This window comes from Drosophila montana, unplaced genomic scaffold, assembly GCF_035044405.1.
Source record: "Drosophila montana isolate Dmon_TW-CO22-7 unplaced genomic scaffold, ASM3504440v1 contig_3733_1, whole genome shotgun sequence".
NCBI classification, from domain to species: domain Eukaryota; kingdom Metazoa; phylum Arthropoda; class Insecta; order Diptera; family Drosophilidae; genus Drosophila; species Drosophila montana.
Window position 1 is genome coordinate 148068 of NW_026998620.1, and position 17010 is coordinate 165077.

The following is a 17010-nucleotide window of genomic DNA, read 5'->3' on the forward strand; positions in this document are numbered from 1 at the left end:
CTTGTCATTAACTATTTTCCCTGTGCAAAGCATTATGAGTATTATGAAAAGGTGGGGTCCTTCTCGTTAATACCTAATTATGGAATGTACAAAATCGGAGCCTGGACTGGGACTGGGGACTGCCCGTCTTCCTGTTTTGGCCCTGCTCTGTGAGTCCAGTCGGCGCGTGTTTTATGCCAACTGCGTACTTTCTTTGCCCAATCAGCAGTCGGTGTCAGTTTTCCCAGAACACGAATCGCACTGACTGACACATTCACGCCTAAAGCGTCATCAGAGTGCGTTCGCGTTCTCGGTTTCTTTATCAGGCTGTTATTTTGACGCGTAATCGCCGAAAAGGGACCGAAACGACAGTCGGACCGACGGAACGACGGAACGACACTCGACTACTTCCGCGAAAATAGCAACAGGCACATTTGTAAACAATAACAAAAAACACATTCGCATTTATAATACGCTCATCACGCGATATTCCCCCGTACATCATCATCATCAAAATACGAACATATCAAAATAAAAATAAAAACAAAAGAGGTTTCGGATGTCGCCAGTGCAGCAAATTCTTTGGTTTTTGGTAAATGCGCAGACAGCGAGGTGTTAAAGTACAGCAACGACAGTCAGTCTGGTAAAAAAAGCACACACAAAATAAAAAACCAGAAAACCAGCAAAAAAAAAAAAACAAATTGGTTGCTAAATTCATGATATGGCCAGAAAGTGGCAACTAGCGGGAATCACGTGCATGACGCACAACAATTCGTGCGAATATGGAACTGGGAATGGATTTAGTTCTATTGAATATGATAAGCTGCTGTTCTCTAGGAACAGTTTAAAGTGTCGATAAAAATATAGCTGAATATTGTTTGGTATTATTTATTTGTGTTTATTATTTATGAAAATCATTTGAAACTTTTAGGAAACATAATATGGTTATAATACAAAATAAATATAACTAATTCATTTAATTCGCAAAGTGTGAAGCGCAATTTTATTGATATACAAGTGTCAATGACCTTGCGCCAATTTGATAGCTGGCAAAAAAAATGAGCGTGACCTTATCAGCCGAAAATAAAATTATACTATGTACATGCTTAAAATTTAATCAGAATTCAAACTGTGAACGGTTTTTAAACTCGCTCACAATTGCAGATGCTTGCATTGGGTCAAACGGAAAATAAAAGAGAAACCCTCTCACTTAATATGAATGGAAATTAAACGTGTTCTTTGTGTGTGTGTGCGTGTGTGTGTAACTGTTCTTCTATTTACGTATGAATGGATGTAAACAAAACGTAAAAGAGCAATGATAAAAGCGCATTAATTGCAACTCTGTGTGCTTTACATGGACCACGCAGACAGGCCAGAGGGGCGGAGGGGGGAGGGGGGCAGTCAGGGACGAGCATGTGTAATATTTCATGTATTTATTAAGTAACATGCACAACAAGTGGAAACGACAATGCAAACAGCAGACGCAGACGCAGACGACGACGGCCACTGACCGAACGACACACAACAGAGCAGAATAATATGCGAAAAATTGAAAAAAAATAAGCACAAAACGAATACAACAAGTAAGGCAAACCAAACACGCAAAAAAAAAAAAGTAAAGAATAAAACGAAAAGCACAGCACATGATTGCCGACTCTTTCACTCCATCAGTCACTCTCTTTGGCCGTGAACTTGACCATATTCTTTTTTTTTCTTCTTTTATTCGCACGCAACAAAGAACCGCGAATCGTGTTTGGAACTAGTCGAATAAACCAGTTAGCATTATGCAATAGCTCAAAAATATTGCGAGCTTGTGAACAGAAAAAACTCAAATGAGCGAACTAGCAAAGATTCATGTGTTTTTTTATTGCTAAGGAAGATATTTCCTTAAAGTGAAGATTTCCCTTTAATGAGAAGATGTCCCCTTAAGGGGAATTAACAACAATAGTCAAATAAACCAGTTAGCATTATGCAATAGCTCAAAAATTGTGAACTCGTTCACAGTAAGAGCTCAAGTGAGGGAACTAACCTAACGAGAAGATGTCCCTTTAAAGAGAAGATGTCCCCTTATAGGGAATTTACAGCAATTGGGTCCGATTGAATTAATTAGCTAAGGGAGAGAGATTTCCAGTAAATAACAATGACTTAGACTTACCTTCCAGCCAGCGCTGCTATTCGAGTCACCTTTATCCTTAAAGTAGGAGACGTTCTGGACCATCCACTCGTAGATTTGGCTCAGCGTTAGACGCTTGTCCGTGGCGGAGCCTATGGCGTGCGTTATGAGATCGGCATAGGACAGATTGCCCCATGCATTGCGACGGGATGAGTTCTTTTTGGCCGCATTCGCATTCTGCATGGCCTGCTGTGGATCTGTGAGAGCAACAATTTGTCAAATAGAATCAGAGAGAGAGAGAGAGTCGGAGTCGGATCAGTTGCTTACCGCCGCTGGCCAGCTGCTGATTGCTGGCCTTGGTGCTGTCCAGCTCATCGACGGGCTCCACAAAGTTCTCGGGCCGTGGACATGGCCACGTGTTGGAGCGGGCGCGCGTCTGCGGCTCAAAGCCGCCATCTGTTGGCAGCTCGCCGATCAGCTGATCCATATGCAGCCCGTTATCCGAGCGGGGCAGATTGGGCCAGTCCTGAGCGAAGCCGTCCATGATGGCAAACAGTTCGTCCTGTAGTTGCAGCTTTGTGGCTTTCCTCAGCTCGCTCCAAAACTGGAAGCAGCACTGCCAGAGAGAGAGTAAGAGCGAGAGAGGGAGAGTTAGTTGAATTGATCGCAACTTAACGAAGCTCTTAGCGACGCACACACTTTCAATTGATCTACCGTTAATTATAATGCCAATTGCCCTCATTTTGCAGAGAGAGTAAGAGAGAGAGAGAGGGAGAGTTAGTTAAATTGATTGCAACTAAATGGAAGCTCTTAGCAACGATCCCTCCACGCACACACTTTCAATTGATCTAACCGTTAATCATAATGCCAATTGCCCTCATTTTGCAATTCCATTAAATCATTTTGCGATTCCATTAAATCATTTTGCCATGTCATTTTGTTACACGAACTAGCTTTTACGGGTAATGGGACAAATGATGGGCCTGGCATTCCATTATAATACTCATTCACATTTAGCATGCTAAGAAGAAGCAGATGATGCCAGTCTAATTCGATTTTCCAATTCAGGTAATTTAACCCTGTTGCAAATTGATTACGCAACAAGATATTTTTATGCTTTAAAAAAGCGTGCTCAATTGTGACAAAAATTAGTAAAAAAAAAATAAGATAAAATTAAAATTAGCCTATTTTATAAATATTAAATTAATTTCCAATTTTCAAATTAAAATATAAAGAAGAAAAAAATTTGTGACAAAAAAAAACGTAATAAATAAACTAAAATTATAATTTCCACATTTTAAAAATATTTAATCAATTAAATTTGTATTAACACATTTTTAGTCCTTCCAAACTTTCATATTAAAATATTAAGAAGAAAAACATTTTGTGACAAAAAAAGTTATAAATAAAAAACAATTTATATTTTTTCCTATTTTAAAATGATTTAATTAATTAAATATCTATTAACTCATTTCCAGTCTTTCCAACTTGCAGATTTGTAAATATAAATAAGGAAAATTCCCAGCACAAAGAGCGAAAGCCAAAAGAGGGCGTGTGTGCTTAAGAGCGAAAATAGAGTACTATCGTAGGGTATTCATGTTGGTGGGTATGTGTGTTGGCGCAATCAGCCAGACTGTGCTCTGGGTTATGATCTTGTCAGATGCGTGTTGCTCAATTGAGTTCCATTATTAGGGTTGTGTGCGTGCAAAAGTCGCTGCTTTTGTAACTACATTTAGCATGCCAAACTAACTAACTGATAATGCTTATTAACAAGTTAATCATAAGAGAGGCATCGAAGTGCTGGCAAACATTTGCTTTGCGAAGCTTTTGTCGATAGACATGATGTATATAAATATGTGTGTGTGTATACCACACTATTCAAAGTGTGCGTGCGTGTGTGTGTGTGTGTGCACATTATCAAAAGTCTATTGACACTGGCCGCGCTGTCTGCATGGGGACGCTGATAAGCTACTGAAGATTGACTGCAGCTTGACGAACTTTGCACGAATTTTAAATGCTCTTATCACGCTTCTGCTTCTTCTTCTTCTTTTTTGGGCAGCCGAATTTGTGCGCTCTTTGTTGAAATATGTACAACACATATAGCATATATATGTGTGTATGGATGTAGTTATGTATCTTATCAGAAAAAGCTTTGTATTCAAATACATTGAGTTTCATTTTCGACTCAGTCGCAGACTCTCTTAAATTGGCACATGATAACACAGCCGCCCACTGCGCAAGAGAGCCGCGGCTCTCTTTGAGAGCTTTGTAAACAAATTGAAATATGTGTGATTTAAAATACACCTCACGCGCGCACACTTATGCACGCTCGCGAAGAGAGCGCCAGACACACACACACACACACACACACGCACACATTGAAAACTGAATATGTACAATGAAATTTGAACGAAAGAGGCGCAAAACAACGGCCGTTGATCGCCGCAAAGGTTTTTTTTTTATTGAGTTTGTTTTCGTTTTTGTTCAACATTTCTTTTGATTTTGTGTAGTTGTTTTTTTTTTCAACAGTGGCGCACTAGGTCTACCCTGTGCGTGTGTGTGTGTGTGTTTGTATGTAAATTTAGGAGCAGATGTGGCGATGGCGACAGAGATATACCTTGAGACAACAGCACAGAACACGGAAGTGTATCAAACAAACGTTGCTCTTGTTAAGCATACACCATGCTGTTCGTGTGTGTGTGTGTGTGTGTGCTTGGGATCTACCTGTGCAGGTAACTCGCACATATGTACATATGTACATACAAAACTCTCTGGAACGCATGCTGGCTAAAAAAAATGAAGGCCTTGAAATAGTTTTTTAATAGTGCCATTTTTTAGATAAGGTCGAACGGCATTACATAATATTTGTAGCGAGTAGTTTATGGCTCTGTAGATAATGGGGAATGAATTGGAAATTAGCTGCATTTTAACAGCTGGAAAAACCGCACACGAACACGAACACACACACACTCGCAAAACTGAACTGCACCTCAAACTGACCTTAGACACCACCGGCAGAACGGGAAAACAGAAAAACAGCAAAACAGAGAGAACAGAGAGAAATAGCGAAACGGAAAAATGGAAAACAAAACAGAAATGCAAAAGCCATAAACACCCTGTAGCCAATTATATCCGTCACATAACTTTTACAGCTAAAAAACGAAACAAATAAACGGCATTGTCTAGTCGTCGAGTGACCGACTGCTAAATACTCTGTTACAAGCAGTTTATATTCCTGCTCTACAAAAGTATATAAAAAACACACATACATTGTAAGTTGATATTCCTGCTATGAAAAAATATATATATAAAATCAATTTATACATAAATACATTAAAGCCCCACACTAAAAACAATTGCTTGATTAACTTCGGTGCTTATTGTCCGATCCGTCGGCAATTTTCAGGGCATAAATATGACACTTGTGCATTTTATTTCATTTTATGGGGTATGGAGCGAGTTTTATATATACAAATTTTTGTTCATTTAGTAATATTATTAATATAGGACCTATAGCTGATTAGGTATAAGGGAATATTTAATTTAATTTTCAGGTTTCAGCGCAGATCTAAAGTATAATTATACATATGTACATGCACTAAAGCTGCACACTAAAAACGATTTCTTGATTAACTTCGGTGCTTATTGTCCGATCCGTCGGCAATTTTCAGGGCATAAATATGACACTAGTTCATTTTATGGGGTATGGAGGGAAATATATATACACTACATACGAATTTTTGTGCATTTAGTAATATTATTAAAATAGAAGGTATAAAAGGTATAGGTATAAGAGAATATTTCATTTTAATTTCAAATCTGAGTTCCGATCAAGAGTATATTTATTCACTTCGTGTGTAACACAAATTCCCACAAAATGGCTTCAGGGTATAAAGAGGTATACTCATTTCCACAAAATGGATACAGGGTATTAAGAGATATACTCTATATGCACTAGTATATAGTAAAAGCAGCTACGACAACTTGGGGTTTATGTGTCAAACTATTAATTGGCTCTATTCTTAATAACTGTGCACTGTTCTCAGATGCATTTGCAGGCGCAGGCACTAACAATTGCCTTGTGCTTAAAAATAGTCCAAATATTTAAATATTCGAATATTTTTTTTTTTTCGAAAATTGCGTCGCACAAGTGAGAAGCTCGATTGGCTACTTGTTGCCGCATAATAAAAGTCCAAAATTCTTTGATATGCAAATAAAAATGACATTTGGAAACGCCTTAACTATGTGCAGCTATAAATATATTTTTTTTTATTGCGAATAACAAAATGAATAACAAGTAAGAGGTTCTAGTCGGGAGCTCCCTCGACTAGGGGATACCCTGAACCCTCTTCTTGCAACAGGCGATAGCTATAAAATTAAAGATACTTGATATATATATACTCTTCTAGCAGCTACTTTTCAAGTTTGGTCACTCTAGGTCTTATAATTTACGAGATTTGCTCAAAAAACAGAATTACGATATCGATTTTTATCGATTACTTGAAAACGGGGCAAGTTATCGAATATCGGAAACAAACGATCTGCGCATGGACTAGGCGGGCCTACAGTTAAAATTTCAAGTCTCTAGCTCTTATAGGTTTCGAGATCCTTGCGTTTATACAGACGGACGGACAGACATGCTTCCTTTTGCCTGTAACATACCTTTGCACAAATACATGATACCCTTTTTACACATTTTCAATGGGTTCAGGCTAATAAAAAAACACAAAGCGAAAACAAAGCAAATCTTTGATTGTACAGCTCTCGGGTTTTAAAAACTGCGTCATCGAGACTTTTCTATAGATTATCGAATTCCAGCAAACTTAATTCGATATCAACTAAATGATGTGATTTGTTTACAAGATCAAAACACACAAAAACCTGCCCAACAAAAAGCATATACATAGACCTATGCCATATAGACTAACGCGCATATTGAAGCGATATATATATATTTATATGTATATATAACACACATATCGGGCATTATTGCCACCTGAAAGTGAGTCAGAATCGGTTCTCAAAGTGGGCCACAATTTTTTTTAAAAGAACCGAGAAAAAAAATGTTGTGTGTGTGGGCGAAAAATTAGCATCTCAAAAATTTTTACTACGTAGTTCTAATTCTGAGTATTACACAATTCTCCCAAAATGGAACTGTGCCGTGAGAATTTGCCAAAAAAAATTTCCATTTTCAATGTCACCAAAACGGAAAGGAAAAGTTCGCTTTGACAGCAAACTCATTAGCAAAAATTCTATATATGGATCTCTTCTCTCTCAGAGAGAGAGCGAGAGAGAGAGAGAGAGAGAGAGAGAGGGGGGGGGGGGAATATAGTGCATAAATATTTGAACGAAATTTAATAATAATAATAAAAGGCAAGAAAACAAGTGGCGAGCAAATAAACAAGAAAATGAAAGCAATAAACAACAAAAAAGCACACATCATAAAAAAACGAAAAGTAGAACGAAGCGAATATCAAATACCCTTTGCTTTTACAGCTCTATGATAAGGTCGTATGATTTGGGCAATTTCTAATTTGCTGAGTTGTTGGTAAAGATATATTGAAAGCCAGAAAAGATTTTGTGATTTTTTCTACAGATTATTCCTTTATTCCAGCTATATAACTTACAGATCCGACCAGGCAAACTTTCCTTATATATAGGGACATATACATAGAGAAAATCTCTTGCCAAAATGTAAAATTTCTAATCTGCTGAGTTTTTGGTAAAGATAACTAGAAACAACTCAGATTTTTTATGGAAGAACTAAGATAATTCCTTTATTATCAAGCTATAAAACTTACAGATCCCATTAGACAAACTTCTCCCATATATTCTCCCATAGATACATAGAGAAAATCTCAGGTATTTTAACTAAGAATTTCTCTATAAAGTCAATGCGACTCACAATCCGTGTAAAAGTTATGATACCCCTGTTAAGAGTATAAAAAAAGCAGAATAAGAAAGACGCAAGCACAAAAATAACTTAAAACTTGTTACGTAATATTTCTAACGCTTTACTTCTTTATTTTTTGCTTTTGTCCGATATTCTCAAGAGTAACAACACACACACACACACACACACACACATGTATTTAGAGTTTGACTGGATCAAGTGATAAGCAAAAAACTAGAGAGAGTTTGTTGTATATGCATCTATCTGGTAAGAAACATTTATATGCTGCTTATCAGACTGAGCCAAGTAGCTCCCAACTGTGCAGCTCTCTCCTAAATCAGTGTGGCCAATTCACATAATTTTTGGCTAAATTTGGCTACTTTTAGAGGTCGTTGGGTGGAAACTATTTTATGGCATCTCAACAACAAAATTTAGATAAACTTTTAGTGCTCGGAAAGCAAAATTCAGCTTTTTTCAGCTATTTTTAACACTGGATTCGTATACTTTTTTGAAGCGCCAGTTGACAACACTGCTCCCGATGCTCAACTCTGATAAGTGTGGCCAATTCAGATAATTTTTCGCTAAATTTGGCAACTTTTATAGCGTATTATTTGTGGCATCTCAATAACAAATCTAGCAAAACTTTCAGTGCTCAAAAAGCAAAATGCAGCGTTTTTTCAGTTATTTTTAACACTGGATTAGGGTATTTTTTTGAAGCGGCAATCGACAACACTGCTCTCGATGCTCAACTTAGATCCTTCTGGCTAAATTTGGCTACTTTTAGTGCTCGGAAAGCAAAATTTAGCCTATTTTAAACACTGGATATTTTAAAGCGGCAGCTGACAACTCTGCTCCTGATACTCATACCTTTTTCAGCTAGTTTTAACACTGAATACGGCTACTTTTTTGAAGCGACATTTAACAACACTGCTCCCGTTGCTTAACTCAGATCCTCTGATCAGTGTGGCCAATTCAGATAATTTCCGGCTAAATTTGACTACTTTTACAGCGTAGAAACTATTTTGTGGCATCTCAATAACAAATCTAGCAAGACTCAGATAGCAAAATCAGTTTTTTTCAGCTATTTTTAACACTAGATTCGGCTTCTTTTTTGAAGAGGCAGTTGACAACACTGCTCCCGATGATTATGCTGCTTTTTTCAGCTATTTTTAACACTGGATTCTTCTACTTTGACAACACTGTTCCCGTTGCTCAACTCAAATCCTCTGATCAGCGTGGCCAGATAATTTCCGGCTAAATTTGACTACTTTTAGTGCTGAGAAAGCAAAATGCTGCTTTTTTCAGCTAATTTTAACACTGAATTCGGCCACTTTGACAACACTGCTCCCGTTGCTCAAGCGATTTGATTATGCGACCGAATCGGCCAACCCCTCACACATGGCCAGGTTCAGTTACGTGGAAGTAAAAGATCGGACCCACACACGCACATATAAAGAATATACACACACACACGCACACACAGAGATACAGGGTACACGCGCGCACACATACAGATGCATGGCATAACTCGTCAAACAGGATTATTAAGCAAAGTATGTCAGTGCGCTGGCTTTGCTTTAAAGACAGCATCTCGAGCAAGGCGAGGCGGCCCTCGGACGGGGGGGAGGGGGGAAAAAAAAAATATAAAGCTGACAGCTGGTCAACTGGTCTCGGCCAGGCCAACACCTCGGCCCCAGATGTAAATGACAAAGATGCTGACACCGGGCCGAAAAGCCGTTCACTTGTTACCGCGTTGCAGTTGGATTGGGCCAGATTGGACTCTGGTCACACTCGGATCGGGCGACCTTTTAGGCCGATTAGCATTTCCCGTTCATCTGGCGAAAGTGAAATCCATAGCTGCGCGCTTTTACAACTTTCCCTAGATGATGGCAACAGATTTTCATAACCTAAATTCATATCCTGCAGAAATTCTGATTGGTATTTTCTCTCATGCCGAGCTTCTAGCTAGTAATAAAATCTTAGTCAAAAGTTTTTTAAAAGTAAAAGTCGCTGTTGGTAAATTTTTGGTATAACCAGTTTACAAATCATATCTTAAGATTTTCTTTTGACAATTCTTAAATTAAATATAAATTGGCATTGAAAACGCTTGGATTAAGTGTAAAATATTCTTACATGAAACTAGTTCAGGGTAAATAAATCTATTTATAACTGAATTAAGACTAAAAAATTCTTGTTTTTTCCCCTTAATATCCGATCCTTCATATCTTCAGATTGTAAAAACATTTTGTTGTAGACAATTCTTAAATTAAATATGAATTAAAATTGCAAAACTTCTTGGATTTAGTGCAAAATATGTTAAAAACATTTTGTTGTAGACAATTCTTAAATTGAATATGAATTGAAATTGAAAACTTCTTAGATTAAGTGTAAAATATGTTAACATGAAAGTTTTTCAGGGTAAATAAAACTATTTGTAACTGAAATTTGTTACCAAAAATTCTTGTTTTTTATCCCCTCTTAAAAAATAATAAAATTTTGATCCTTGTGTTACCGTTATGTTATGTTATGTTAACCCGCGCTTCACTCGCCTTTTGGCATTTGATGCACTCAAAAAAATGTTAACGCTTCACGACGCTCTCTTATCACACACGTATTAAGATAACACACCCACACAGAGAGTATATTATCTGTGGCCAGCAACAGTCCAGTTTTCCCAGCTATACAAATGTCTGTCATACATACACATATATATATATATATTTATGTATGTATGTACATATGTATGCATGTAGCTTATCACACGCGGCATTCCCCGGACTAAAGCCTAGCACAACAGAAAGAGCAAAAGTACCTTTTTTTTCGATGCCTTTTTCTCTTGCACATAATGTCAATCCTCACACACACACGCACGCTCGTTTAGTTGTCTGTGTGCGTGTGTAGTTTTGCATGTTTCTGTCATTACTTTTCATTAGCTGCTGGTCTTAAGTAAATCATCTCGACCCTGCACGCGCCCATGCACTCCGCCCCTCTCCCCGCTCTTCCCACTCTCCCTCTCGCTCTCGCACGCTCTCTTCGCCCCACGCGCCGCACAATGCAGGGAAAGCACCAAATCGCCGCATTCTGGTTATCATATGCTGCTGCTGCTGCTTATACCCTACCCGTCAAGCGGGCAAATCTATTAGGAAATGCGATTTGTCCACTTTAGCTAACTATATGCAAGAGTAGAGCATCGCGCTGTCGCCTAGGCTAATCTTATTTGTTATTAATTTATGAACTCAATTATCGCGGAAGCGCATTCAAATAAAAGCTTATTGAAAGTGCAATTCGCCGTCTCTTTCGCACTCGTTTTGGCGGAGACGGAGCTTTACACGTGCCGCGAGGAAGGTCAAAAGAGAGAAACACGCGCGATCCGCTCGAAGGGGAAGGGGAGCGGAAAAAGTCCGCAAGAGTATTGCAATGATTATTTATTATTATTTTATTATAAAAATCAAAGGCGCTTTGGGTTATAGGAAATCGCCTATCGATCGATCAACAAATGATTGAAACTACTTTATAGACAGATGCAGTATTATAGATAGATCAAGCGACATTTTTAATAATAAACTAACTAATTTAGTTTAGTCCTGCTGATCAAAGTAAAAAACTAGACTCGAAAAACAATCGAAAAAAAACACTTTTCTTAGGCATCAAATTTGACAAAAATGTAAAATTAAAATCCCAGAAATAAATCATTTTAACCGAGATTATATTCTGACTTTGTTATATCTTAAGTACATTCTTTATATAGGATATATAGAATATCTAAAAATGAAGAGAAGTATTTCAGTTTGTTTAAAATTTTAATTTAGCCAGAAAATAGCTAAAGTGCCAACACTTTTCCCGCGGCTTTCCCCGCCAAAGAGGCGAAAATTTTCCTTGAATTCACTTAAATAAATTCATTTGATTTATGTCATTTAAAATGAATAATTTGGCAAACCTATTTCAGACACTATCTGCAGCACAAACACTCAAGATATGCCAAAATATGGCCAAGAGGAGCCATAAATTCATGAGCTCCAACTACCACCAGCGGCTATAGATAAGACATTTACATAGACATTTATATTTTATACTTATCGCTGATCGCCGGAGAATCGACCCATTTAATAAAATCATTAGACCTAATCACATTTCAATGTCAATATTCTGTTGAGAAACTAGAAAACGACGACAGTAAAAAAACAATATTAAATCAATATTAAAATTAAGTCAAGAACTTCCAATATGCAGGACTTCTTATAAGAAATGCTGTGCGCCTTGCATTTCTTTTCAAACTTAAATAATTGCAAAAAGTTTTAAGATTTCGATTAGATGACTTATTTAATATCTTAATTTGGTATATTATTTAAGAAAAAAAAAAAAATTGGAAAAAACGAAAGAAAGAAGTTATACTTAATTCAATAATATTTAAAATTTCTTCTTATAAGAAATGCTGTGCGCCTTGCATTTTATTTTCAAAATTAATTAATTGCAAAAAGTTTTAAGATTTCGATTAGATGACTTATTTAATATCTTAATTTGGTATATTATTTAAGAAAATACAATAAATTGGAAAAAAGAAAGAAACAAGTTATACTTAATTTAATAATCTTCAAAATTTCTTTCTGAGCCCATTTATATTTTGATGGGATCCCAGCCGTTCGACCTGTGTGTCGCAGCTAATAAGTCACACTTGCTGGAAGGGTAACAAAAAAAAAAAGAGCAAGCGACAGCGACATCAGCGACTGCGACTGCGACAGCGACAGCGGTCCGCGACACGCGCTGTAGTCGCCGCTATCAGCAGCGCGTGCTATTTTTAGACGCATTATCAGCCGTGCTCTAATTAAGATCTCTGCACTGGGCTTTCAAACAAAATGCTCACTAATCAAAATCGCAGCTCTGCAGCCCCCCAAAACGAAGCGCAAGTTCAATAAGTCCAATAGAAGCAAAGATCTCCAATTGGAGTTATAGTGCAGGCATACTCAAGTAAGACAAGAGAAGCGCAAGTTCGATTAGTCCGTTAGAATCCAAAATCTCCAATTGGAGTTATGCATACACAGATATATAGATCAAGGCAAAAGAAGCGCAAGTTCGGTTTGTCCAATAGAATCAAATATCTCCAATTGGAGTTCTAATGTACATGTGTACATACATACACAAATATGGACACGCACACACGCACACAATTTCATAATCAAGTAAGACTCTGGTCCGCCTTTTGTAGGCGTTAATTGGACAAAAGTCTTAAACATATCTGAGGCATATGTTTAATGGAATTTTTTTCTATTTACCTGTGTTGGTCTAATCAGAAATTGAGTTGAAGCTTTGCTGGCTCCTGATGTTGTTGCTGTTCCTGTTTGTTGTTGTTGTTGTTGTTGTTGTTGTTGTTGTTGCAGCTGCTCCTTGTTAACTTGTTGTTAGTTGTATTCTTGTTGTTAGTTGAAATTGTGCACTTTATGATTTAGTTGTTGTCAACACTTTTGCGGGAGTCTCTTTGTTGTGCATTTATTTACTCTTAAAATGCGATGTTTTTTTTTTGTTGTTGTTTTGAGCAGAACTTTTGCCGGTTTTGTGTATTAATTATTATTAAGCTTCGTTTTAAGGCTAACTGGCATAATTTCTTGCTCACACACACACGCACGCACACACAGTTACGTGCATCGATTCCGCATACAGATAAGAATGTACATATGTATGTATGTATGTACAAACAAGCACACACACTTATGTATTTATACACTTGTTGTTGGTTTTTTTGTGGGCGGCTTCTGCTGTTGCTTGAGCTATAAACATACAAATTAAAACTGTATTTACTTAAGGAATAATAATACAAATATAACAAAAAAAAAAAAACAAAAACCAAGAGCAAGTTATGTATGAATGTAAATATGTTAAAAAGCTTTATGAAGAGCGCGCCGTTGTTGGTGCCGAAGAGAGGGAGTGGAAACAAAAGAGAGAGTGAGCGTGAGATCGCGTCACGTCACCAATTCATGCCAATTGGACGCATACAAAAATTAATTGGAATTCGTATAAGAATTCAATGAAAGCGTGCGCCGCAGTCGACGACGGCGCAACACACACACACTAACGATCTACAGCAGCATACATATACATAAGCAAGCATATGTGTGAGCTTATGTAGATAAATACATAATATACATATATATATACACATGTATATAGATACGTGTGTGTGCTTGTGTATGTTTAAAGTTCAAATGGAAAAATTGATATGTATATGGATGTATGTACGTATGTACACATATATGTATATAAGCACGTTTACTGTTTATTTTTTATTCTTGCTTTGCTCAAATTTGAATTTGAGCAGCTATTTTGATTTTGCACTGGTGCGTATGTGTGTGTGTGTGTGTGATTATACGCGCGTAGCTGCCGGCAGCAGTAAGTTTCTAAAGCACGCAAAGCCCCCAATGGGAAGAGATCATTTCCAGGTCTTGCTACGCTATTTGATTTAATTTCTTACTACGCATTCTTCATACGCTATTTCTTATTTATTCTAGCTCGCTTGCGTGTGTGTGTGTGTATTTTGTATTATGCTGTGTTCACTTTTTCACATGTATGTATGTATGTATGTAAATGTTTTGATTTGGAATTTTGCAGAACTATTCACTTTTCAGAGCACTCATCGTTCGCAGTAGTAATACGATTGTCGATTGGTAGCGGGGCGGGGGGCAGGGGGCGGGTCAACACGTGATCAAACGGCTTGGGTTGGGCTCGAAAGAATTTGGTGACGTTGGGGTTAAGTAGCGCGCTTAACGCTGATCGACCTCGTGGCTTTTAACCGCAAACGCAACGGACTCTGCTCGTTAACTGCTTTCTAGTTGGATGCGAACTGACAACTGATTGGTATACGAAACGCCACAAAACGAAGCAGCGGCAAACGACAGCGTCGGCAACAGCGACGGCGACAGCGACAGCGACAACGACAACGACGAAGCGACACGAACAGCTAGCCGCCAGCCAGCAGCCAGCAACCAGCCAGCCCGGCTCGTCTCTCGCTTAGTGGTGTGGGTCATAGATGGTGAGCGCCGAGAGACAAAGCTCTCTTACAAATGTGCGAGTGTGTGTGTGTGAGTATTTTGAAATCCACATTTGAGTTCCACAAAAATGCACGTTTTGTATTTTGGCGCTCACATATTTTTACAGCACATACTTACGAACACTCTTGCACACACACACGCACATCAATTGAGTAATAAAGCTCATAGATTGCGTATACTTGTGTGTGTGTGTGTGTGTGTGTGTATGTGGGCTCTAAATGATTTTTTCGTGAATTTTTTGCTATTTTGTTTTGCCTGCCATCTTCTTGGCAGTCGATCTGAATCTGGTAGCGAATCGCGCAGAGTCGAATCCAGTTTCCACCGTTGCTGATAAGCGGCAAATGGGGCAGCGCTGTTATCTGCGCGCGTCGCACACTCTGTGGGAAATTTTCCGAAATTGCACTCTGATAAGGAAAGCGCTGCATTTTGCAATGCGCTAGGCACGCGCATTCATAACACGAATTTTATTTACCGCCCCGCCCCGCCCCGCGCTCGGAACCAGTTTGTCGCCTAGACTGGTTCATTCGGACATTTGGACATTTGAGTTTTTAATGTGACTGCCACATAAATTCCACAAATTACGCTGCTAATGAAGTCTAGACGTTTGAGCTTAAGTAAGCCTCAGGCGGTTTATGGCCCAGACTCCAGCCCAGACACGGCTCACAGTTGCGAGTCGCAAAAGTGCTCAGATCAGAATTTATGAGGCGTTGATCAATTTTTAGTTCTATCCGTGTTCTGCCGCGTTATAATCTGGCATTCATACTTTGCCAACTGCAGTACATAAATTTCCCTTGTCTGGAATATAAAATGTTGCGAGCTCGTTCAGGTTCATGATGAAGCAAGTGAACCAGTTCAAGAGTTTACAAATTCTTTTCGGAACATTGAGAAGAACCTTCATATGCCTCTTTGCCATATGAAACCGGATAGGACTGGAGTTTGAACTTGTTAAAAACAATTTGTTATAAATGTTAACATCAACAAACCTCGCATAATACATTCGCAAATGTTTGGTTTTTCTAAAGTTTGTTTAATATAAATCAGAGATCAACAGATCCGAGCTGGCGCGTGTCGAATATTCAAGTCCGAACGTCGGCGTCATCATCGACTTCTAATCGCAACCAAAATCGGCACAAGGTGTTAAATAAGGTTTCACATAGACGTCAAATGTCGTCTGACTTCCCAATGTCCCAATGAGCGAAAAAAGTGACGAATGTTCTCAGCGCGATTTGTGACGTCACAAGCGGACAGCAAGTACCGCTCGGCACGGCGAATATGGCGTATCCACCGCGCCCACGTTAGCTACCACGGCGCATGCGCCGCTGTCGCTGCCGCTGCCGGCAGAGCCAGGTCCAAAGCTGCGCTCCAGCAATTGACGACGTAGTAAAAAATTAGCGCGACGTCGGCTCAATTGGAATTAGATGGAGGGAGTAATGATATCAGTCGTCGACTGGCCTTCAAAAAATTATAATTTCTGTTTAATGGTTCGCCTGTGCGCGCTGACTGGTATGCGATGAGAGGGGGTGGGGGGAGTGGGGAGGGGAGAGAAGGGCAACTGGAGAAGAGAGCTAACTCGCCTGATGTCTGTTTGGCTGTGTCTAGAATGTTTGCTTTCAGTGTGCCGCTGTGTGTGTGCGTGTGTATGTATTGCAAATCCAATTTGAATATGGGTACTAACAATTTGTTGGCTTGATAGAGTCTAAACTGGAATATAGATTGGTTACTTGGTACCTCTGGCTTATAGTATTGGCTGTTTCTCTGTGTGTGTGTGGTGAATGCGAAATGAGTAGGAATCAAATATTTATTACTGTTATTTATGCGAAATATAGAAGCATACAAATCGTTCTTAAACGGAATCAAAAAGCTTCTGTGGTACATTATTTGATGGGTGTCTATTTAAATCCTCCAAACCGAGCGATAAATTGCGCAATACTTTAACTTGAACTAAACTAATGAAATTAATGCATTGTGATTAATTAAGCGGCGCA

General features: G+C 38.5%; 1 protein-coding gene across 5 annotated transcripts in view; it reads right to left on the reverse strand.

Moving 5' to 3' along the window:
• Positions 1 to 14895, reverse strand: part of foxo (forkhead box, sub-group O) — a 36752-nt gene extending 21857 nt beyond the window's left edge. For all 5 annotated transcript variants that reach the window (XM_064693798.1, XM_064693797.1, XM_064693795.1 and 2 more), the window contains exons 1-4: positions 14753 to 14895; positions 13256 to 13747; positions 2420 to 2708; positions 2135 to 2349 (exon numbers count right to left, since the gene is read on the reverse strand). In XM_064693798.1, the coding sequence (XP_064549868.1) occupies positions 2135 to 2349; positions 2420 to 2636 (432 nt within the window). In that variant the 5' untranslated portion in view covers positions 2637 to 2708; positions 13256 to 13747; positions 14753 to 14895. The remainder of the gene's footprint in view (positions 1 to 2134; positions 2350 to 2419; positions 2709 to 13255; positions 13748 to 14752) is intronic.
• Between the last annotated feature and the right edge of the window lie 2115 nt (positions 14896 to 17010).